The 25,434-nt window shown below is 42.6% G+C and overlaps 1 protein-coding gene across 3 annotated transcripts; it reads left to right on the plus strand.

Moving 5' to 3' along the window:
• Positions 1–217: 217 nt before the first annotated feature.
• LOC106590464 (transferrin receptor protein 1) lies at positions 218–25,037 on the plus strand. Of its 3 annotated transcripts, none has more exons than XM_045710790.2 (18): positions 218–346; positions 3,299–3,355; positions 8,657–8,879; positions 9,097–9,274; positions 12,846–12,983; positions 13,763–13,850; positions 14,071–14,196; positions 14,316–14,411; positions 14,547–14,686; positions 14,815–14,984; positions 16,667–16,786; positions 19,611–19,696; positions 19,835–19,898; positions 19,969–20,116; positions 20,206–20,296; positions 21,750–21,977; positions 22,068–22,217; positions 22,370–25,037. In XM_045710790.2, exons 2-18 carry the CDS (start codon positions 3,311–3,313, stop codon positions 22,580–22,582), a joined length of 2,304 nt encoding a protein of 767 aa, XP_045566746.1. In that variant the 5' UTR covers positions 218–346; positions 3,299–3,310; the 3' UTR covers positions 22,583–25,037. The 3 variants fall into 3 exon arrangements, with proteins under 3 accessions (XP_045566746.1, XP_045566745.1, XP_082826893.1); XM_045710789.2 differs by having other exon boundaries at positions 239–385; XM_082970767.1 differs by lacking the exons at positions 218–346; positions 3,299–3,355; positions 8,657–8,879; positions 9,097–9,274; positions 12,846–12,983 and adding an exon at positions 13,654–13,664.
• The last annotated feature ends 397 nt before the right edge of the window (positions 25,038–25,434 follow it).

Consider the following 25,434-nt stretch of genomic DNA (forward strand, 5'->3'; position numbering starts at 1 on the left):
CATTGTAAATAGGAATTTGTTCTTAACTGACTTGTCTAGCTAAATAAAGGTTAAATAAAGAAAAAGCAAGGAAGGGATACCAAACACACCCGCATACACGCACATTTTGAATAGACCTATCAATAGTATGCTTATTTTTGTTTTCTTGTGTCCTCCACAGGAGTCACTATTGTCACTGTAATAGCTAAAGATACTGAAGCACATGATCAGGGTGGTGTGCGTGTGGGATGGGGAAGGGGGATTGGGAGTGGTAATGGTAGTGTACGTGATCCCGGAAGTACCACCAAGCACGCAGAGCAGGAGCAGCGCGTGAGTGTGACGGAGAACTGACAGTCAGCGGAGAAAGGTGACTGACTAACGACAGTAGAAATCTAGCTAACTAAAGGTAACACTAGAGGCTTTATTGCAAAGTTTTACCGATAAGCTGTAGCAAAGATTGCTGAGCTAGCGACAACTGTCTGTCTGGCTGTAACGTTAGCAAGCTACGGTAGCCGACTTAAAACTCAACGATTTAATAAGATGATGAATAAATAAAGTTGAGTTTAATCGGCTACTAGTGGGATAACTAAGTTACATCTATCATTTAATGGCTATAAGTCCCTTTCAAGTTGTCAATGATATTCTAAAATAAAAATATTGCTAGCTACCCATTATGGTCATTATTATTAGCCGGCTGGCCATAAAAGCAGCATATCTTCGTTGTGGCCATGTGAACAGGGCCTGACAGTCAATACGACTTCATAGCTAGACGTCAAACTGCTTCTTGTAGTTAGTTAGTTCCTAAGACAGTATTACAATATGCAACGTTAAACTGTAAATTTGTGTAGAAGTCTTCCTAAGGGCATCTGGCAGGTTTATCTTTGAACTAGTTATGGCTTCCTCATCTGTTAAGTCATTAGCTACCAGCAGCAGCATGATATGAGAAAGGTGCATCTGCAGGAACCTCTCTTTAGACTTATATTGGTCCATTTTTAATTTGGGACAGGCTGGAGGTAGGCGCTCCATTACAGTAGGCAGCATGAATTAAGCAGTAAGGCCCAAGGAGGTGTGGTTTCTGGCCAATATACCACGGCTACGGGCTGTTCTTCCGCATGACGCAACACTGAGTGCCTGGACACAGCCCCTAGACGTGGTATATTGGCCATATATCACAGACCCCCGAGGTGCCTTATTGCTATTATAAACTGGTTACCAAATGAAATTAGAGCAGTAAAAATAAATGTTTTGTCATACTCGTGGTATATGGTCTGATATACCACGGCTTTCACCAATAAGCTTTCACGGCTCGAACCCCCCAGTTTATAATGCACGATAAGGTTGGATGCCAGCTGCCGATAAACCCCACAGAAGAAGGGGCGGGGGCAACAACGGTAGCTAGCTAGCCGTACGGTCTCCCACCTGTCAGACACTGTTGTCCCGCAGTCCTCATAACGATGGTGAGGGCAGGTGTTCGGGAGCGAAGGACACTGTCTACCAGTGTCATTCCCGCTAGCTAGCAAGGAGGTCTCCAGTAGGCGGGGACGACAACTCAGATAATACTTTTATTTCCTGATTGACCCATATTCAAGTGTCACACAAGCATGAATATGTCATGCTTGAGGGGGAATGCCACAAATTGCGGGCTGCAGTTGCACACTGTTGCATAATATAAATCATCTCAGGGGATGTTAACTTGCTAGCACCAATATGAAATATCATAAATAATGCAGCCATGAGTGACAGTTCAGTATCGTTATTAGCTAGCTAGCTTGTCTAGCTGGACATGATGGTGTGTGTTTGATATTGGTGTCCTTCTTTAGAGCCTCTTTAAAAGCATCTGTGCGTATTCCAGTACTCCACACTTGTGATTCTCACGTGTGTGTGTGTGTGTGTGTGTGTGTGTGTGTGTGTGTGTGTGTGTGTGTGTGTGTGTGTGTGTGTGTGTGGAGGGAAATGGGGGGGGGTGTAGAACTGGTTCTGAGGGCTGGTTGTTTTCTCTCGTCAACCATGCGGAAACTGCAGGAAAAATGATTGATTGATTTCCTGGTTCTGAGTTTGGCTACGGCTGAGAGTCGATTTAGAGATACATGATGTTCAGGTTATGAGTTTCGTAACCTTGGCCCAGGTCTTTGCTGTGACGCTCTGTGAATCCCAGACCACCCCCTCGCCCTTACCAACTCACTCGGAGGGCCTTCCGTTGTCACGTGTTGCTGACTAAACTCCTAGGGTGACTTCCAGAGAGTGGCCAGGGGAACAATAAACCCATCAACTTTGGGAAATACTTGTGACTTGAATGATGCAATTCATGTTCCATTTTTCAATAATAGAGTAAAAAACATGAGCTGGCGCACACCCAGAAGTTATTTTGTGTGAAGGTGCTGACTAATGACGAATAATAGAGTCGCACACTCCTTATATAAACTCCGTCATTTATTTGGGTAAATCTGGTGATTTACCCAAAACAAGCATGACATTCAAATGAACAAATTCCCCCTGTTTTGCAAGATATACACCTCAGTATCAGTTAAACATTTCATTTGGGAGGCATTTCATTTGTTAAGTGTCAAGCCTCGAAATCAGACAAAGGGGCTTAGCCCCTACACTGCAGATCATTTTCACTTCCTCAGCTTTGGGACACTTGTGGTGGTGGTGCGTGAGGAGAAGGGGGTGATTTGGGATTCAGCTTTTGAGTTTCTCACTGTGTGTTGTAATAGCAGAGTGTGTGTCTTTGTGTGTGTGATAATCTCTTGTGTTGAGTGATTTGTGGTGTCGGTTGGTAGCAGAAGTATTTCTGTGTATGTTTGTGGCTTTGATTGTAACTTCCTGCCTGAAGTAACCTGGGCTTGAAACACACATTGGGGTGTGTGTCACTTAAACCCTGTGTATTTACAGAGTAAATATTCCTGGGCCTGATGGTCCCATGGGGACCAGTACGGGGAAAAAAATGTATGAAATGTATGCATTCACTACTGTAAGTCACTCTGGATAAGAGCGTCTGCTAAATGACTAAAAATGTAAAAATGTGTAGCTCTGGTACAGTGAATGGCTGCTCTGTTTTGTGTTAACATTGAATTGGTATAAGAAACATGATGGAAGCCAATCCAATGAAGTCCATGAGGGGGAGTGAAGAGGTGTACATTTCAGGGAGAAATGGAATGTTTATAACCTCAAAAATGACTTTAGACTAACCTGTTCTCGTTCTCTACGCCCTTTCTTACCCTCTTTCTTTCTCTCTCCCTCTTTCTTTCTTTCCCTCCATCTGTCTTTCTCCCTCTCTCCCTCCCTCCCTCACTCACTATCTTTCTTTCTGTCTCTCTAGCTTCATCATATCATGGCAGCAACTATCAATCAAGCAAGGTCGGCACTTTCAAAAATGGTGAGGGGTCTTTATTTTTTCCTACATGAACTATGAGTCTGTAGAACACAAATGCACATCCTCCTATACAAACACATTCAGCTATATACTGAACAAAAATATAAATGCAAAGTGTTGGTCCCATGTTTCATGAGCTGAAACTAGATGGTAACTTTACAAGTAAAGTTGGTGGGGCTAGCTAAAACTCTTTAAACGTTTGTGGTAGGGAAAGACGTGTAAAAAATGTATTTTTAATTCCCATCGAAAGTCAATAGATTTGGTCAGAAGTTTTGGTCGGTAGTTATGTGGTTCAGTAGCAGTGGTCAGTAGTTATGTGGTTCAGTAGCAGTGGTCAGTAGTTATGTGGTTCAGTAGTTATGTGGTTCAGTAGTTATGTGGTTCAGTAGCAGTGGTCAGTAGTTATGTGGTTCAGTAGTTATATGGTTCAGTAGTTATGTGGTTCAGTAGTTATGTGGTTCAGTAGCAGTGGTCAGTAGTTATGTGGTTCAGTAGCAGTGGTCAGTAGTTATGTGGTTCAGTAGTAGTGGTCAGTAGTTATGTGGTTCAGTAGTTATGTGGTTCAGTAGTTGTGGTCGGTAGTTGTGGTCAGTAGTTATGTGGTCAGTAGTTATGTGGTTCAGTAGTTATGTGGTTCAGTAGTTATGTGGTCAGTAGTTATGTGGTCAGTAGTTATGTGGTCAGTAGTAGTGGTCAGTAGTTATGTGGTTCAGTAGTTATGTGGTCAGTAGTTGTGTGGTTCAGTAGTTGTGTGTTTCAGTAGTAGTGGTCAATAGTTGTGGTTCAGTAGTAGTGGTCAGTAGTTATGTGGTTCAGTAGTAGTGGTCAGTAGTTATGTGGTTCAGTAGTTGTGGTTCAGTAGTTGTGGTTCAGTAGTAGTGGTCAGTAGTTATGTGGTTCAGTAGTAGTGGTCAGTAGTTATGTGGTTCAGTAGCAGTGGTCAGTAGTTGTGGTCAGTAGTTATGTGGTTCAGTAGTTATGTGGTTCAGTAGTTATGTGGTCAGTAGTAGTGGTCAGTAGTTATGTGGTTCAGTAGTTATGTGGTTCAGTAGTTATGTGGTTCAGTAGTTATGTGGTTCAGTAGTTGTGGTCAGTAGTTGTAGTTCAGTAGTTATGTGGTTCAGTAGTTATGTGGTCAGTAGTTGTTTGGATATGGTTAGTAGTTAAATGTGTGATCAGAAGTTGTGTTGTCTGTAATTGTGGGGTTGAGGTCAGGAGTTTTGTGGTTGAGGTATGCCATTCAATTCAAATCAAATGTATTTATATAGCCCTTCTTACATCAGCTGATGTCACAAAGTGGTGTACAGAAACCCAGCCTAAAACCCCAAGCAGCAAGCAATGCAGGTGTAGAAGCACGAGAGAGAGAGAGAGAGAGCGAGAGCGAGAGAGAGATTCACACAGGACAAATACTCCAGATATAACAGACTGCCCCCCCGACACAAACTATTGCAGCATAAATACTGGAGGCTGAGACAGGAGGGGTCGGGAGACACTTTGGCCCCGTCTAACGATACCCCCGGACAGGGCCGTTGTGAGGTGGTAAAAAGTTGTGTGGATATGGTTAGTAATTAAATGTGTTGTCAGAAGTTGTGTGGTATGTAATTGTGTGGTTGTGGTCACTAGATATGGCCAGAAGTTCTATGGTTGTTGTCACTAGTTGTGGTCAAAAGTTGTGTGGTTGTGGTCACTAGATGTGGTAAGCAGTTGTGTATGTAATTGTGTGGTTGTGGTCACTAGATGTGGTAAGCAGTTGTGTGGTTGTGGTCAGAAGTTGTGGTCAGTAGTTGTGTGGATTAGAGGCCGACCGATTAATCGGATTGGCCGATTAATTAGGGCCAATTTCAAGTTTTCATAACAATCGGAAATCGGAATGTACCTAACCATAAACATCAATGCCTTTCTTAAAATCAATACACAGAAGTATATATTTTTAAACCTGCATATTTAGCTAAAAGAAATCCAGGTTAGCAGGCAATATTAACCAGGTGAAATTGTGTCATTTTGCATTCATTGCACGCAGTCAGGGTATATGCAACAGTTTGGGCCGCCTGGCTCGTTGCGAACTAATTTGCCTGAATTTTACGTAATTATGACATAACATTGAAGGTTGTGCAATGTAACAGGAATATTTAGACTTATGGATGCCACCCGTTAGATAAAATACGGAACGGTTCCGTATTTCACTGACAGAAAAACGTTTTGTTTTCGAGATGATAGTTTCCGGATTCGACCATATTAATGACCTAAGGCTCGTATTTCTGTGTGTTATTGTGTTATAATTAAGTCTATGATTTGATAGAGCAGTCTGACTGAGCGATGGTAGGCAGCAGCAGGCTCGTAAGCATTCATTCAAACAGCCCTTCACAATGCATTGCGCTGTTTATGACTTCAAGCCTGTCAACTCCCAAGATTAGGCTGGTGTAACCGATGTGAAATGGCTAGCTAGTTAGCCGGGTGCGCGCTAATAGTGTTTCAAACGTCACACGCTCTGAGACTTGGAGTAGTTGTTTCCCTTGCTCTACATGGGTAACGCTGCTTCGAGGGTGGCTGTTGTCGATGTGTTCCTGGTTCGAGCCCAGGTAGGAGCGAGGAGAGGGACGGAAGCTATACTGTTACACTGGCAATACTAAAGTGCATATAAGAACATCCAATAGTCAAAGGTATATGAAATACAAATCGTATAGAGAGAAATAGTCCTATAATTCCTATAATAACTACAACCTAAAACTTCTTACCTGGGAATATTGAAGACTCATGTTAAAAGGAACCACCAGTTTTCATATGTTCTCATGTTCTGAGCAAGGCACTTAAACGTTAGCTTTTTTACATGGCACATATTGCACTTTTACTTTCTTCTCCAACACTACGATTAATCGGTAGCGGCTTTTTTTGGTCCTCCAATAATCGGTATCGGTATTGGCGTTGAAAAACCATAATCGGTCGACCTCTAGTGTGGATATGGTCAGTAGTTAAATGTGTGGTCAGAAGTTGTGTAGTTGTGGTATGTAATAGTGTTAGTGGTAAAAACAGCAGCTGTTTGGGAAAGTTTCAAAAACACGTGGTAATGCAGTTACATAAACAGCTGTACCGTAAGTTCCGTATGGAATATTTTGATTCCGCTCACAGCTATGAATAGCAGAGAGGTATGCGAATATCCCATATGCTCTAACTTTTTGTCTAATTTGTTGCGATAGTGGTGAAAACGGACTTGTTTGCCAAAATGTTACAGAAAATGGTGTTGATGAGATTACTTAAACTGCCGTAACTTTTGATGTGAATATAATTTTTGTCCAAACGCCAGATTTCGCCAGTAGACGAAGCTGGTAAGCTGCTAATTTTCTGTCTAAGTGGTTGCAAAGTGGAATTATTAGCTGATTTGGGTCAAAAGTTGCATGAGAAAATGACAGTGATGATGTCACAATGGCGAGGATTTAAATCTTGAGAAATCCCATGTAGGCGGATTTGGGCCAAAAAATGAATACAATTTAATAACGTAAAAAGTATAACAGATATCAAAAAGTTGTTTACAAGCAACTCGATCCAGACCATTCTGCATGTTCTGAAGTTGGAACGGCGTTTCTAGCATAAACGCTGTAGGAGGAGTAGGCGGCGGAATAATAATAAGTATGTCGAATATCTAAGCTGGGCCTGCTGCCGCTAGCCCCACCAATAAAATATCCCAGAAATGTTCCATACACACAAAAAGCTTATTTCTCTCAAACGTTGTGCACAAATTTGTTTACATCCCTATTAGTGAGCATTTCTCTTTTGCCAAGATAATCCATCCACCTGACAGGTGTGGCATATCAAGAAGCTGATTAAACAGCATGATCATTACACAGGTGCACCTTGTGCTGGGGACAATGGAAGGCCTCTCTAAAATGTGCAGTTTTGTCACACAACACAATGCCACAGATGTTTAAAGTTGAGGGAGCGTGCATTTGGCATGCTGACTGCATGAATGTCCACGAGCTAAATTGATGTTCATTTCTCTACCATACTGGCTCAGTTGGTAGAGCATGGTGTTTGCAACACCAGGGTTGTGGGTTCGATTCCCACGGGGGGCCAGTACAAAGAAAAAATGTATGTATGTATGAAATGAAATGTATTCATTCACTACTGTAAGTCGCTCTGGATAAGAGCGTCTGCTAAATGACTAAAATGTAAATGTAAAATGATAAGCTGCCTGCAACATTGTTTTTGAGAATTTGGCAGTAACTACAGACAACCTTATGCCTTTTTGGCCCAAATCCGTTCATCCGCTGCCATCAACTCATGTTTCAGCATAATGCACGGCCCCATGTCGCAAGGATAAGTATACAATTCCTGGAAACTGAAAATGTCCCAGATTTTCCATAGCCTGCACACTCACCAAACATGTCACCCAATGAGCCATGTTTGGGATGCTCTGGATTGATGTGTACGACAGAGTTTTCCAGTTCCCGCCAATATCCAGCAACTTCGCACAACCATTGAAGAGGAGTGGGACAACATTCCAGAGGCCACAATCAACAGCCTTTCTATTTTTATTTAACCAGGTAGGTCAGTTGAGAACAAGTTCTCATTTACAACTGCGACCTGGCCAAGATAAAGCAAAGCAGTGTGACTAAAACAACAACACAGAGTTACACATGAACAAACGTATAGTCAATAACACAATAGAAAAATCGATGTACAGTGTGTGCAAATGTAGAAGAGTAGGGAGGTAAGGCAATAAATAATAATAGGTAATAATTACAATTTAGCATTAACACTGGAGTGATAGATGTGTAGAAGATGATGTGCAAGTAGAGATACTGGGGTGCAAAAGAGCAAGAAAATAAACAACAATATGGAGATGAGGTAGTTGGGTGGGCTATTTACAGATGGGCTGTGTACAGGTGCAGTGATCGGTAAACTGCTCTGACAGCTGGTGCTTAAAGCTAGTGAGGGAGATATAGGTCTCTAGCTTCAGTGATTAAAAATAAAAAATTAAAATTCGTTCCAGTCATTGGCAGCAGAGAACTGGAAGAACTGGAAGCCTGATCGACTCTATGTGAAGGAGATGTCGTGCTGCATGAGATAAATGGTGGTCACACCAGATACTGACTGGTTTTCTGATCCACGCCCCTATGTTTTTTTTTTTAAGGTATCTGTGACCAACAGATGCATATCTGTATTCCCAGTCATGTGAAATCCATAGATTAGGGCCTAATAAATTCATTTCAATTGACTGATTTCCTTATGAAGGAAATCAGTCAACAATTTCCTTATGAAATTGTTACAAGTTGCGTTTTTATATTTTTGTTCTGTGTGTGTGTGTAGTTTAACAGTGAGCGGTACAGCCACTTCACTCTGCAGTCGGACGGAGAGGAAGACGGAGGGAGCCACGTGGAGGTGAGACTGTCTGATGATGTTGTAGATGACCACGCCCCCTCTGAGCAGGTGGGCCAACCAGGAGGCTCGCCCTCATACATGCCCCGCCCACAGCAAAACTACCGCAAAGTGTGTTATCTGGCTCTCGGAACCCTCTTCATCTTCATCATCGGTACATACTCTTCCTCATGCTCTTTTTTAATTTCTTTGTCACACTCACCCTCTCTCCCTGGGCAAGTTCATCTTGCATCGCCTGGTGCAGTTTACACATTTTAGACCCTTCCATTGGTCCTAAAGTGAAATCTCCAGCCACCTGGGGCACCGGGCAGTGCAAAACGAATTCATCCACTCTTTCTTGTCTTACTCTCTCTTCACTTTCTCTGTTTTAGGTTATCTGATTGGCTATGTGAGCCACCACTCCCACCGCAAGGAGCCAATCACTTGTGATTCTGAGCAGGAAGTGGGCGTAGCTGAGGAGGCTGTAGTAGAATCCTCTCTATCCTGGAATGACATCACCAGCTTGCTGGCACAAAGACTGACTCCTGACGCCTTCAACAGCAGACTGAGGTCCACACACACACACACACACACACACACACACACGACACACAGACACACACACACAGGGTTGTTGACCGTATTACCACCACACCGGCATTCACCAGTCATGACAGCAGTCAAATTCACTGTGACCGTTGGTCATGGTAATCCTATCCAAAACTCCCAAATGAATGCCGCAGTCACTGGCTTTATCAATATGTGCATCGAGGACATCGTCCCCACAATGACTGTATGTGCATACCCCAACCAGAAGCCATGGATTACAGGCAACATTCGCACTGAGCTAAAGGGCAGAGCTGCCGCTTTCAAGGTGCGGGACTCTAACCCGGAAGCTTACAAGAAATCCTGCTATGCCCAGCGACGAACCATCAAACAGGCAAAGCGTCAATACAGGGCTAAGATTGAATCATACTACACCGGCTCCGACGCTCATCTTATGTGACAGGGCTTGCAAACTATTACACACTACAAAGGGAAGCACAGCCGCGAGCTGCCCAGTGACACGAGCCTACCAGACGAGCTAAATCACTTCTATGCTCCCTTCGAGGCAAGCAACACTGAGGCATGCATGAGAGCATCAGCTGTTCCGGACGACTGTGTGATCACGCTCTCCGTAGCCGACGTGAGTAAGACCTTTAAACAGGTCAACATACACAAGGCTGCGGGGCCAGACGGATTACCAGGACGTGTGCTCCGGGCATGTGCTGACCAACTGGCAGGTGTCTTCACTGACATTTTCAACATGTCCCTGATTGAGTCTGTAATACCAACATATTAAAGCAGACCACCATAGTCCCTGTGCCCAAGAACACGAAGGCAACCTGCCTAAATGACTACAGACACGTAGCACTCACGTCTCTAGCCATGAAGTGCTTTGAAAGGCTGGTAATGGCTCACATCAACACCATTATCCCAGAAACCCTAGACCCACTCCAATTTGCATACCGCCCAAACAGATCCACAGATGATGCAATCTATATTGCACTCCACACTGCCCTTTCCCACCTGGACAAAAGGAACACTTATGTGAGAATGCTATTCATTGACTACAGCTCAGCGTTCAACACCATAGTACCCTCAGAGCTCATCACTAAGCTAAGGATCCTGGGACTAAACACCTCCCTCTGCAACTGGATTCTGGACTTCCTGACGGGCCGCCCCCAGGTGGTGAGGGTACGTAGCAACACATCTGCCACGCTGATCCTCAACACTGGAGCCCCCCAGGGGTGCGTGTTCAGTCCCCTCCTGTACTCCCTGTTCACCCATGACTGCATGGCCAGGCACGACTCCAACACCATCATTAAGTTTGCAGACGACACAACAGTAGTAGGCCTGATCACCGACAACAACGAGACAGCCTATAGGGAGGAGGTCAGAGACCTGGCCGGGTGGTGCCAGAATAACAACCTATCCCTCAACGTAACCAAGACTAAGGAGATGATTGTGGACTACAGGAAAAGGAGGACCGAGTATGCCCCCATTCTCATTGACTGGGCTGTAGTAGAGCAGGTTGAGAGCTTCAAGTTCCCAGGTTTACATGCCTATCACCACCACATAACTAATGGATTTGTTGTGATGGTTAGGGCTGGGCGGTATACCGTATTTTACTATATACCGGTATTGATGCACAGACCAGTTTTTGTTTTTAGTTTACCTTCTATAACGGTATGTGAATGTTTCCTTTGTTAAATGTGATACGCCACGTGTAACATACATTTTTCTAGTTTACTCCGCTACTTGAGTCCTCCGCTGTCTCTCTGCCGCTTTCCACACAGACCTAGTCCCGCCCCCTGTCACTCAAGGAACGCATTTGTTGTTGCTCAACCACAAGAAACTTGCGTTCAGTCTGCATGGTCAATGCAGCAATTTTGATGACAACTATGCTGTTCCCACTTTGCTTCTTTTTAATATAAATTCACAAGGGTTCTATAAATACACAATTAGTTTGTGTTTCTTATATCTGCAAACAGTTTGTCTTTCCTTTGCAAGTTGTGGCTAAATCGCGTTAGCCGCTAATGCTAATGTTAGTTAGCTGGCTAGCTTGCTAATAAATGTATAGAGTCAGAGAAAAACGTAGCTAATTATACAGCCTGATACCAGTAATGGTGTAGGCCTAAATCAGCATTTTGTTTGTGCAACAGTATCTTCTAAATCAAAGAGGAATGGGCAAAGCATGAATATGTTAGCTACATGAAGTAGCTAAGAGAAAACAACATATAATGTAGCCAAAGATTATAGGTTCCCTTAGAAAATACTGATCAACACTTTGTTTCTTCCCCTGTCACAATAACTCCTCCCTGCCATTTTCATTTGTTGTCATGTCAAACAACACTGTATTCAACATTCCCACTATTATACTCTAACTATAGAATTAGAATAATCATAACATTTTCATGATTCCAACAGTTCACCCAAGTGTTTTGATCTAATTTGCAAGTCAAATCGCAATTGCAACATTTGGTAAAAAAAAAAGGCCTAGATTTTTTTTGTTTGTTGTTGTTGCCCATATCGTGCAACCCTACGTGGCAGTATCTCAAATGAGTGCAGGAAATGCTGGTTGAAGTTGAATTGAACAGTATAAACCAATCAGAATGGAGACAGACCCATTTAAATCACTTAGAATGTATGTTGCCACCCTTGCGTGACACACTACTCACTTTTAAGCAAATTTTGAACTTTTATTATTTAAAAACATAAATTACCGTCAAACCGTAAAAAAACTGAAAAATACCGGGATATGATATTTGGGCCATATCGCCCAGGCCTAGTGACGGTGTAGGCTATAGGCCCCTAGTGACGGTGTAGGCTATAGGCCCCTAGTGACGGTGTAGGCTATAGGCCCCTTTTCAGTACACGACATGCTGACATCATACACAAATGCCTGCGACTTTTTGCTACAGTAAGGAAGCCATCGCCATCTGCGCCCATTCAACATAGCCTAAATTTAAGTTTTTATTACTTCTAAACAAAATAACTTTTTGGTGTTCTAATGCGCTTACAATGATGTTTTGATTATTGCTTGAACTTTTGCTAAGATATTTGGTTGTGATCTGCAAAATAACTATTTTGGATGCAGCATTTGTTAGCTAGAATGCTAACGTTCATTGACATTGGCTAGCTTTTGTTACAGCCTATGTGTGTTTTAAGTATAATTCAGTTGATTTGCGATGATGACACATTATATTAAGCAGGATATTCATGCAAGCTTTAAAATCCAATTATAATCCAAAAGTAGTGTGAAATACACTCATAAGCAAATAAGAACTATTAAGAATTCCCATGTGTTCTGCCACCAACTTGTGAGCATTGCAGCAGTTTTCTAACAGAAAGGGGTCTATATTATTAAATGGATTTATTCAACTTTTTTCAAATGTAGATGTCCCAAAGGCGCGCATCAGCGGCTTGTATGCAGGGAAGCCCGGTGATGCAAAAAACATTTATGTTAATTAGCAGCCAATTACCATGAGACCAACAGGCATTTGCATGACAATTACAGGCTGACAAAATTTCATGACCGCCACACACACACTACCTGAAAATACAAATGAACTAAACTGTCCACCCTCTCTCTCTGCAGTGATGTTGAACAGCCAGATCACGCGGCAGGGAGCAGTGCAGACGGCATTCTGGAATATCGTGTGTTTGACAGCTTTAAGAGTCTGGAGATGGAGGCCTGGACTGACGTACACCATGTCCAACTACAGACAGCCAACAGGTACACACACACACACACGCACACACACACACACACATGCCTGGACTGACGTACACCATGTCCAACTACAGACAGCCAACAGGTACACACACACACACACACACACACACACACACACACGCACACACACACACACACACACACACACACACACACACACGCCTGGACTGACGTACACCATGTCCAACTACAGACAGCCAACAGGTACACACACACACACACACCTGGACTGACGTACACAAATCCCACTACAGACAGCCAACAGGTCACACACACACACACACACACACACACACACACACACACATCGATGGTGTACGTCAGTCCAGGCATGTCCAACTACAGACAGGTACACACACACACACACACACACACACACACACACACACACACACACACACACACACACACACATGCCTGGACTGACATACACCATGTCCAACTACAGACAGCCAACAGGTACACACACACACACACACACACACACACATGCCTGGACTGACGTACACCATGTCCAACTACAGACAGCCAACGGGTACACACACACACACACACACATGCCTGGACTGACGTACACCATGTCCAACTACAGACAGCCAACAGCTACACACACACACACACACACACACACACACATGCGTGGACTGACGTACACCATGTCCAACTACAGACAGCCAACAGGTACACACACACACACACACACACACACACACCACACCCTCTGTCTCATAATTCCACTTTGCTTGTAACATTCTCCTCCCCAATCCCCTTACCCACAGTCAGAAGCCAAACCGTGTTCTGATTGGCCAAGAGGAGGTGGGCCAGCCTAAGGGCTATCTGGCCTATAGTGCCACAGGAAAAGCTCAGGTCAGCCAATCAGATGTCCACATTGAATTATATTGACTGATCATCTCTTTTGATATTTTGGGCCAATATTTCATAGTGTGAAATCTGAGCCAAAATAATCTGTTAAGGTTAAATGCTTGGAAAGTGGCATGTTTGTAACATATTTTCTGCCACATTGGATGTTTGCAATCACAGTTGTTGCCTGAATCTCACAAGAGGGATCTGTTTTGTGTATCTGCAGGGCAAGGCGGTGTATGGTAACTATGGGAGTCGAGAGGACTTGATGCTGCTACAGACTCTGAAGGTTGAGCTGAATGGCACTGTGATTCTACTAAGAGCTACAGGACAGATCAGCCTGGCACAGCAGGTAAGGTGCGTGTGTGTGTGTGTGTGCGTGTGTGTGCGTGCGTGTGTGCGTGCGTGTGTGTGTGCGCTCGCGTGAGTGTGTGTAAGAAGGTGGTTTTCAGTGTAGCGTGTCTGTTTCAGGTGGCTAATGTAGCAGCATTGGGAGTATCTGCTGTGTTGATTTACCTCGACCCTAAAGACTACAAGTTCCAACCAACTACTGAACTGTATGGACATGTGAGTACTCACACCACTACAAGGTGAATCTTGCCGAGCCTGATTCAGAGATGCTTCTTCAACTGCAACCATTTAACGTTCTATGTTCGCGTTCTGTCTGGCGTTCTCTGAATGTTCTGTGATGTTCTCCTGTAGGTCCATCTAGGTTCAGGAGACCCCTTCACGCCAGGCTTCCCATCCTTCAACCACACCCAGTTCCCTCCCACCCAGTCCTCTGGTCTGCCTACTGTACTGGCCCAAAGCATTACTGCTGCTAGTGCTGCCAAGATACTAACGTAAGACCTCACACACACACACACATCACACACACACACACACACACACACACACACACACACACACACACACACACCACACACACACACACACACACACACACCTCTAACTGTCGATCTATCCCCAGGCGTATAGGTGGGCTTGAGTCCCCTCTCAGTTTTAAAGGCTCACTGGACAATGTGAAGTACACCCTGGGAGGGGCCAGTAGTGAAGATGTCACTGTGGAGGTGAACAACGTGCTGCAGGACACAGAGATCCACAACATCTTTGGAGTCATCAAGGGCTTCACTGAGCCAGGTATGTGTCTGTCTGTGTGAGTGCATCCAAACTATATCTTTATATCTATATCTAACACCGAGCCACACACAACACTCCAAACTATATCTTTATAACTATATCTAACACCGAGCCACACACAACACTCCCAACTATATCTTTATATCTATATCTAACACCGAGCCACACACAACACTCCAAACTATATCTTTATAACTATATCTAACACCGAGCCACACACAACACTCCAAACTATATCTTTATATCTATATCTAACACCGAGCCACACACAACACTCCAAACTATATCTTTATATCTATATCTAACACCGAGCCACACACAACACTCCAAACTATATCTTTATAACTATATCTAACACCGAGCCACACACAACACTCCAAACTATATCTTTATATCTATATCTAACACCGAGCCACACACAACACTCCAAACTATATCTTTATATCTATATCTAACACCGAGCCACACACAACACTCCAAACTATATCTTTATATCTATATCTAACACCGAGCCACACACAACACTCCAAACTATATCTTTATAACTATATCTAACACCGAGCCACACACAACACTCCAAACTATATCTTTATATCTATATCTAACACCAAGCCACACACAACACTCCAAACTATATCTTTATAACTATATCTAACACTGAGCCACACACAACACTCCAAACTATATCTTTATATCTATATCTATCACCGAGCCACACACAACACTCCAAACTATATCTTTATATCTATATCTATCACCGAGCCACACACAACACTCCAAACTATATCTTTATAACTATATCTAACACTGAGCCACACACAACACTCCAAACTATATCTTTATATCTATATCTATCACCGAGCCACACACAACACTCCAAACTATATCTTTATATCTATATCTAACACCGAGCCACACACAACACTCCAAACTATATCTTTATATCTATATCTAACACCGAGCCACACACAACACTCCAAACTATATCTTTATATCTATATCTAACACCGAGCCATACACAACACTCCAAACTATATCTTTATAACTATATCTAACACCGAGCCACACACAACACTCCAAACTATATCTTTATATCTATATCTAACACCGAGCCACACACAACACTCCAAACTATATCTTTATAACTATATCTAACACCGAGCCACACACAACACTCCAAACTATATCTTTATATCTATATCTAACACCGAGCCACACACAACACTCCAAACTATATCTTTATAACTATATCTAACACCAAGCCACACACAACACTCCAAACTATATCTTTATAACTATATCTAACACCGAGCCACACACAACACTCCAAACTATATCTTTATATCTATATCTAACACCGAGCCACACACAACACTCCAAACTATATCTTTATAACTATATCTAACACCGAGCCACACACAACACTCCAAACTATATCTTTATATCTATATCTAACACCGAGCCACACACAACACTCCAAACTATATCTTTATAACTATATCTAACACCAAGCCACACACAACACTCCAAACTATATCTTTATATCTATATCTAACACCGAGCCACACACAACACTCCAAACTATATCTTTGAACTCTGTACATTTTGAACAGCAATGTTTAATCTCTATGCACAGTGTTTGTGAGTGGGTTTTGTGTTAATGTTATTGTGTGTGTGTGTAGATCGGTACGTGGTACTGGGGGCTCAGAGGGATGCGTGGGGTCCAGGCTACGCTAAAGCCACTGTCGGGACCACACTGCTGCTGGAGCTGGCTAGAGCTGTGTCTGAGATGGTGCACACAGGTTACATCAACACACACACACACACACACACACACACACACACACACACACACACCAATACATTAACACACACCAATACATTAATACATTAACATACACACACACATCAATACATTAACACACAATACATTAACACACACACACACACACACACACACACACCAATACATCAACACACACACACACCAATACATTAACACACACACACCAATACATTAACACACACACACCAATACATTAACACACACACACCAATACATTAACACACACACACCAATACATTAACACACACACACCAATACATTAACACACACACACACCAATACATTAACACACACACACACACCAATACATTAACATACACACACACCAATACATTAACACATTAACATACACACACATCAATACATTAACACACACACACAACAATGCATTAACACACACACACATCAATGCATTAACATACACACACATCAATACATTAACACACACACACATCAATACATTCACACACACACATCAATACATTAACACACACACACACACACACACACACACACACACACATCAATACATTAACACACACACATCAATGCATTCACACACACACACACACACACACACACACACACATCAATGCATAAACACACACATGCACATCAATGCATAAACACACACACACACAAACACACACACTAGAGGTCGACCGATTAATCGGAATGGCCGATTAATTAGGGCCGATTTCAAGTTTTCATAACAATCAGAAATCGGTATTTTTGGACGGCGATTTTAAATAAAAAAATTAAAAATTAAAAAAATAAATAAATAAATAATAATAATAAAAATTTATTTAAAAAAAAAATACATAATTATTTACACCTTTATTTAACTAGGCAAGTCGGTTAAGAACAAATTCTTATTTTCAATGACGGCCTAGGAACGGTGGGTTAACTGCCTTGTTCGGGAGCAGAACGACAGATTTTTACCTTGTCAGCTCGGGGATTCAATCTTGCAACCTAAGTCCAACGCTCTAACCACCTCCTTTACATTGCACTCCACGAGGAGCCTGCCTGTTATGCAAATGCAGTAAAAAGCTAAGGTAAGTTGCTAGCTAGCATTAAACTTATCTTATAAAAAACAATCAATCAATCATAATCACTAATTAACTACACATGGTTGATGATATTACTAGTTTATCTAGCCTGTCCTGCGTTGCATATAATCGCTTAGGTACACGTTGCTCTAACCATAAACATCAATGCCTTTCTTAAAATCAATACACAAGTGTATATTTTTAAACCTGCATATTTAGTTAATATTGCCTGCTAACATGAATTTCTTTTAACTAGGGAAAATGTGTCACTTCTCTTGCAACAGAGTCAGGGTATATGCAGCAGTTTGGGCCGCCTGGCTCGTTGCGAACTGAAGACTATTTCTTCCTAACAAAGACAGCCGACTTCGCCAAACGGGGGATGATTTAACAAAAGCGCAATTGCGAAAAAAGCACAATCGTTGCACGACTGTACCTAACCATAAACATCAATGCCTTTCTTAAAATCATTACACAGAAGTATATATTTTTAAACCTGCATATTTAGCTAAAAGAAATCCAGGTTAGCAGGTAATATTAACCAGGTGAAATTGTGTCATTTCTCTTGCGTTCATTGCACGCAGAGTCAGGGTATATGCAACAGTTTGGACCGCCTGGCTTGTTGCAAACTAATTTGCCAGAATTTTACATAGTTATGATATAACATTGAAGGTTGGGCAATGTAACAGGAATATTTAGACTTATGGATGCCACCCGTTAGATAAAATACGGAACGGTTCCGTATTTCACTGAAAGGAAAAACATTTTGTTTTCAAGATGATAGTTTCCGGATTCGACCATATTAATGACCAAAGGCTCGTATTTCTGTGTGTTATGGTGTTATAATTAAGTGTATGATTTGATAGAGCAGTCTGACTGAGCGGTGGTAGGCAGCGGCAGACTCGTAAGCATTCATTCAAACAGCACTTTAGTGCGTTTTGCCAGCAGCTCTTCGCTGTGCTTCAAGCATTGCGATGATTATGACTTCAAGGCTATCAACTCCCAAGATTAGGCTGGTGTAACCGATGTGAAATGGCTAGCTAGTTAGCGGGTGCACGCTAATAGCTTTTCAAACATCACTCGCTCTGAGACTTGGAGTAGTTGTTCCCCTTGCTCTGCATGGGTAACGCTGCTTCGAGGGTGGCTGTTGTCGATGTGTTCCTGGTTCGAGCCCAGGTAGGAGCGAGGAGAGGGACGGAAGCTATACTGTTACACTGGCAATACTAAAGTGCCTATAAGAACATCCAATAGTCAAAGGTATATGAAATACAAATCATATAGAGAGAAATAGTCCTATAATTCCTATAATAACTACAACCTAAAACTTCTTACCTGGGAATATTGAAGACTCATGTTAAAAGGAACCACCAGCTTTCATATGTTCTCATGTTCTGAGCAAGGAACTTAAACGTTAGCTTTCTTACATGGCACACGTTTACTTTCTACTCCAACACTTTGTTTTTGCATTATTTAAACCAAATTGAACATGTTTCATTATTTATTTGAGGCTAAATTGATTTTATTGATGTATTATATTAAGTTAAAATAAGTGTTCATTCAGTATTGTTGTAATTGTCATTATTACAAATAAGCAAAAAAAATTGCCCGATTAATCGGTATCGGCGTTTTGGTCCTCCAATAATCGGCATCGGCGTTGAAAAATCATAATCGGTCGACCTCTAACACACACACACATCAATGCATTCACACACATTCTGACATCTGTGTGTGTAGATGGTTTCCGTCCCAGGAGGAGTCTGGTGTTTGCCAGTTGGAGTGCAGGAGAATACGGCTGTGTTGGATCTACAGAGTGGCTGGAGGTATTCAGGATATGGCAGTGTTCTAGCTAATGGTATTTGGTGATAATAATATGTTGCTGGAAGACGCTGATTGGACCAGCCTCTAAACTAGTAGGGTGGGGTATGTAATGTTGTGTGTGTGTGTGTGTTCCTCTCCAGGGTTTCTTCTCCTCTCTGGACAGAAGAGCTTTCACCTACATCAGTCTGGACGGAGTGGTCACTGGTGAGTACACACAACCACAAAAATACTTTATACTAAGTATCCTTCTAATCTAATAGTGTCCGATTTTCAGGCCATGGTGAATTCAAAGCGTCTGCCAGTCCCCTGCTCTACAGCCTTCTGGAAAGCACCATGAAGGAGGTGAAGAATCCCATTGGTTTTGGAGAGTCTGGGAAGTCTCTGTATGATAAGGTGTCTGGAGTCAACTTTGAGAGGGCAGTGTGAGTACACCTCACATATCACTCCAATGATAGATCACTCCAAAGATATGTGTGGTACAGTAGGCATAAAGGTGTGTGTGTGTGATTAGGTTTGAGCCCATGAAGATGGAAGACTCTGCATATCCCTTCTTGGCCTCCTCTGGAATCCCCTCTCTCTCCTTCCGCTTCGTCTCTCAGGGGGTGAGACACACACACTTTAACTAACACACACACACACACACACACACACACACACACACACACACACACACACACACTTTAACTAACACACACACACACACACACACACACACACACACACACACACACACACTTTAACTAACACACACACACACACACACTTTAACTAACACACACACACTTTAACAAACACTAACACACACACAGACACTTTAACAAACACTAACACACACACACACTTTAACAAACACTAACACACACACACACACTTTAACAAACACTAACACACACACACACACTTTAACAAACACTAACACACACACACACACACACACACTTTAACAAACACTAACACACACACACTTTAACAAACACTAACACACACACACACACACACTTTAACAAACACTAACACACACACACACACACACACTTTAACAAACACTAACACACACACACACACACACTTTAACAAACACTAACACACACACACACACACACTTTAACAAACACTAACACACACACACACACACACACACTTTAACAAACACTAACACACACACACACACACACTTTAACAAACACTAACACACACACACACACTTTAACAAACACTAACACACACACACACACACACACTTTAACAAACAATAACACACACACACACACACACTTTAACAAACACTAACACACACACACACACTTTAACAAACACTAACACACACACACACACACACTTTAACAAACACTAACACACACACACACACACACTTTAACAAACACTAACACACACACACACACACACTTTAACAAACACTAACACACACACACACACTTTAACAAACACTAACACACACACACACACACTTTAACAAACACTAACACACACACACACACACTTTAACAAACACTAACACACACACACACACTTTAACAAACACTAACACACACACACACACACTTTAACAAACACTAACACACACACACACACACTTTAACAAACACTAACACACACACACACACACTTTAACAAACACTAACACACACACACACACTTTAACAAACACTAACACACACACACACTTTAACAAACACTAACACACACACACACTTTAACAAACACTAACACACACACACACACTTTAACAAACACTAACACACACACACACACTTTAACAAACACTAACACACACACACACACTTTAACAAACACTAACACACACACACACACTTTAACAAACACTAACACACACACACACACACACTTTAACAAACACTAACACACACACACACACACTTTAACAAACACTAACACTAACACACACACACACACTTTAACAAACACTAACACACACACACACTCTGTCAGGTTTCGATGTTTTGTTTGCAGATAGTTTGATTTCGATAACTGTCTCTAATAGAATTGTCTGTCTTTCTCTCCCGCGTGTTGCAGTCTGAGGCCTACCCGTACTACGGCACCTCTCTTGACAACAAGGATCACCTTGGTTACGCCACCGCCCATCGCCTTAGTTCCCTAGCCACTGGGGCGGGATTGGTCGCAGGTCAGCTGGCGTTACGATTGGTCCACGACCACATACTGCGTCTAGATGTGCAACGCTACAGGACGGTTCTCAGCCAATCTGTGTTCAAGATCAACCAGCGCCTCAAACAAGTCACCCGGGTTTGTTTATATGACATGATTGTTTTTGTTTACATTGTTGTTTATGTTGTTGTTGTTAGGTATAGTTCTAATGTTATTGTGTTGTTACAGGATGGTTCTGCCGAGGATCTGTCAGCCCGTTGGCTCATTATGGCCTTAGGATCCTACAGTAGAGCTGCTACTGACCTCAACACTGAGCTACTCAACACCGACCTCACTGACACACTGGCCTGCCACAACATCAACGACCGCATCATGAGGGTGAGACGCACGCACACACACACACACACACACACACACCCTTGTAATCTAACTGATCAATACCATAAGGCTCAAATTTGATAGTGAACACAAGTAGTGGTTCTGTCTTGATTCATAAACTAACATTTGGATTCTCCTCTCTCTCCCCCCAGGTGGAACACAACCTCCTGTCTCCGTATGTCTCCCCCAAAGAGGTTCCATTCCGCCACCTGCTGTTTGGCCGTGGTTCCCACACCCTGGCAGCCCTGTTGGAGGGGGAGGACAGGGAGGCGCTGCGGACCCAGCTGGCCCTGGCCACCTGGACGCTACAGGGCTGTGCCAACGCTCTCTCTGGAGACGTCTGGGACAGCGACAACCAGATCTAACTGTGTGTGTGTGAGTGCGTAGGGCTGTTCAGAGGGTTCAACCTCGTCCTCGTTCACTGTAAAATCCAGGATGAGATGAAGGCGTATTGGTCGGAAGTGATGATGTAATAAGAGACCAGGAAGTACTGTCATTCTTTCCAGTTTCAGTTACTGGACTTCCTGAAGAATGTTGAGATTGATGACATCACTGTCTGATCCCTCATCTCACTCCAACCCCCAAACCGAAGCCTTGGCTGTTACTATAGAGATGACCTCTAACCCCTCGACACAGAGGAGCCTATTTATACTTTATATATCTATCAGTCCGATGGTCAGACTTCCGCTGTATACATGACTACTGCTCCCACACATTACTATGGAAACAGAAACCCCAGCAACTGGGTATCACCACAGAAACATGGTAACCGACGGCAGCAGTTGTCATGACTTCGTCACATTTTGATTTGATGAAATGCATGCACTTAAATTCAGAGTCCATGGTGAATTTACAAATTCTTAGCATGTTTTAGACATGTCGGGGAGGTAGCTACTTGGGTCATGTCTGTAATTACAAACTATTTTATATATAGCCTTAACTTCTTCTTCTGACTATATAGGTAATATGGTGTCATTTCTGATGCAGCATGGGCTCAACAATAAAAACATGCTAAGATCTCGCCACTCTGAGCTGAATTTATACAAATAATGTTCAGGCAGCGAAAGAGTCATTTCTGTTAACCAGTGTTATTTTGGAGCAGTTTATATTTCTGATCTGAACCAGTATCGGGAGCAGTGTCTTCCATAATGATAAGTGTTGGTGGTAGTTTTTGCCTACCAGTGTGAACGGTGAAGCCATTTATCGGGAACAGTGTTTCCCAGAGTTTTATATCTGTGTGTATCGGGGGCAGTGTTTCCCAGAGTTTTATATCTGTGTGTATCGGGGGCAGTGTTTCCCAGAGTTTTATATCTGTGTGTATCGGGGGCAGTGTTTCCCAGAGTTTTATATCTGTGTGTATCGGGGGCAGTGTTTCCCAGAGTTTTATATCTGTGTGTATTGGGGGCAGTGTTTCCCAGAGTTTTATATCTGTGTGTATCGGGGGCAGTGTTTCCCAGAGTTTTATATCTGTGTGTATCGGGGGCAGTGTTTCCCAGAGTTTTATATCTGTGTGTATCGGGGGCAGTGTTTCCCAGAGTTTTATATCTGTGTGTATCGGGGGCAGTGTATCCCAGAGTTTTATATCTGTGTGTATCGGGGGCAGTGTTTCCCAGAGTTTTATATCTGTGTGTATCGGGGGCAGTGTTTCCCAGAGTTTTATATCTGTGTATCGGGGGCAGTGTTTCCCAGAGTTTTATATCTGTGTGTATCGGGGGCAGTGTTTCCCAGAGTTTTATATCTGTGTGTATCGGGGGCAGTGTTTCCCAGAGTTTTATATCTGTGTGTATCGGGGGCAGTGTTTCCCAGAGTTTTATATCTGTGTGTATCGGGGGCAGTGTTTCCCAGAGTTTTATATCTGTGTGTATCGGGGGCAGTGTATCCCAGAGTTTTATATCTGTGTGTATCGGGGGCAGTGTTTCCCAGAGTTTTATATCTGTGTGTATCGGGGGCAGTGTTTCCCAGAGTTTTATATCTGTGTGTATCGGGGGCAGTGTTTCCCAGAGTTTTATATCTGTGTGTATCGGGGGCAGTGTTTCCCAGAGTTTTATATCTGTGTGTATCGGGGGCAGTGTTTCCCAGAGTTTTATATCTGTGTGTATCGGGGGCAGTGTTTCCCAGAGTTTTATATCTGTGTGTATCGGGGGCAGTGTTTCCCAGAGTTTTATATCTGTGTGTATCGGGGGCAGTGTTTCCCAGAGTTTTATATCAGTGTGTATCGTGGGCAGTGTTTCCCAGAGTTTTATATCTGTGTGTATCGGGGGCAGTGTTTCCCAGAGTTTTATATCTGTGTGTATTGGGGGCAGTGAATCATATTCCACTGAAGGGTGAAGTCATTTATCGGGAACAGTGTTTCTGGAGTTATTTGTTTCCTCTCTTTGTGTTGGATTAGTATATCTGATCTGTGTGTGACCTACTGCTCTTCTATTGTTCCTCTCTGAATTAGTTGTAATGGATACGTCCTTTGGCATGTTACTGTGTTTTTCCTTACAAATGCAATCCCTACAACAAGTGTTCCCATTCAGGTCAGTAGGAGTATTTTCCCATGCATATATTATCAGACACTGAAACTCCTGTTGTAGCCGTCCGCTAAATAGAGATTGTTCTCTTTTGATTATTGATCACACTCAGTCAATCAGCTAACTAGTGGAACTGTTCTAACATTTCTGTTACAGACTTGTCAGTGCTAGTCTGAACTCATACATGTTCACCTGACTGTTCTACCATCACGTAGAGGACCTTGTATGGGTGTTTAGCCGTTTATGTACAGTAAATGAGTTCTGTTTTTCTGCTGTGCTTCAATAAACCCTTTGGCTAAATGCACTGGACTGTGTGTGTGGTTATTGTTCATTAATGGGCTGATATCAATACTATGCATGCCAGTCTCTCTTGGTTAAGAGTTGAGGAGAGACTGACTGCATCGCTTCTTCTTTTTATAAGAAACATTCATGTGTTGAAAATCCCAAATTGTTTGCTTAGTCAATTTACACACAGCTCTGACACACACACTTATCCCACCAGACATGCCACCAGGTGGTCTTTTCATTGACCCCAAATCCAGAACAAATTCAAGAAAACGTACAGTATTATATAAAGCCCTTATTCATGGAACTTCCATCTCAAATAAACAGCAAACCTGGTTTCAAAAACCAGATAAAGCAACACCTCGTGGCACAACGCCTGTCCCCTGTTTTGATCTAGATAGTTTGTGTGTATGCAT

Source organism: Salmo salar, chromosome 29 (genome assembly GCF_965601325.2).
Source record: "Salmo salar chromosome 29, fSalSal1, whole genome shotgun sequence".
NCBI lineage: Eukaryota > Metazoa > Chordata > Actinopteri > Salmoniformes > Salmonidae > Salmo > Salmo salar.

Excerpts from the sequence above, each read along its gene's own strand:
- LOC106590464 (XM_045710790.2), top strand. The coding sequence starts at position 3,311 with ATGGCAGCAACTATCAATCAAGCAAGGTCGGCACTTTCAAAAATG. Across the intron at positions 12,984-13,762 it reads CAACTACAGACAGCCAACAG|TCAGAAGCCAAACCGTGTTC; the intron begins GTACACACACAC and ends CCTTACCCACAG. Across the intron at positions 14,412-14,546 it reads CTACTGAACTGTATGGACAT|GTCCATCTAGGTTCAGGAGA; the intron begins GTGAGTACTCAC and ends GTTCTCCTGTAG.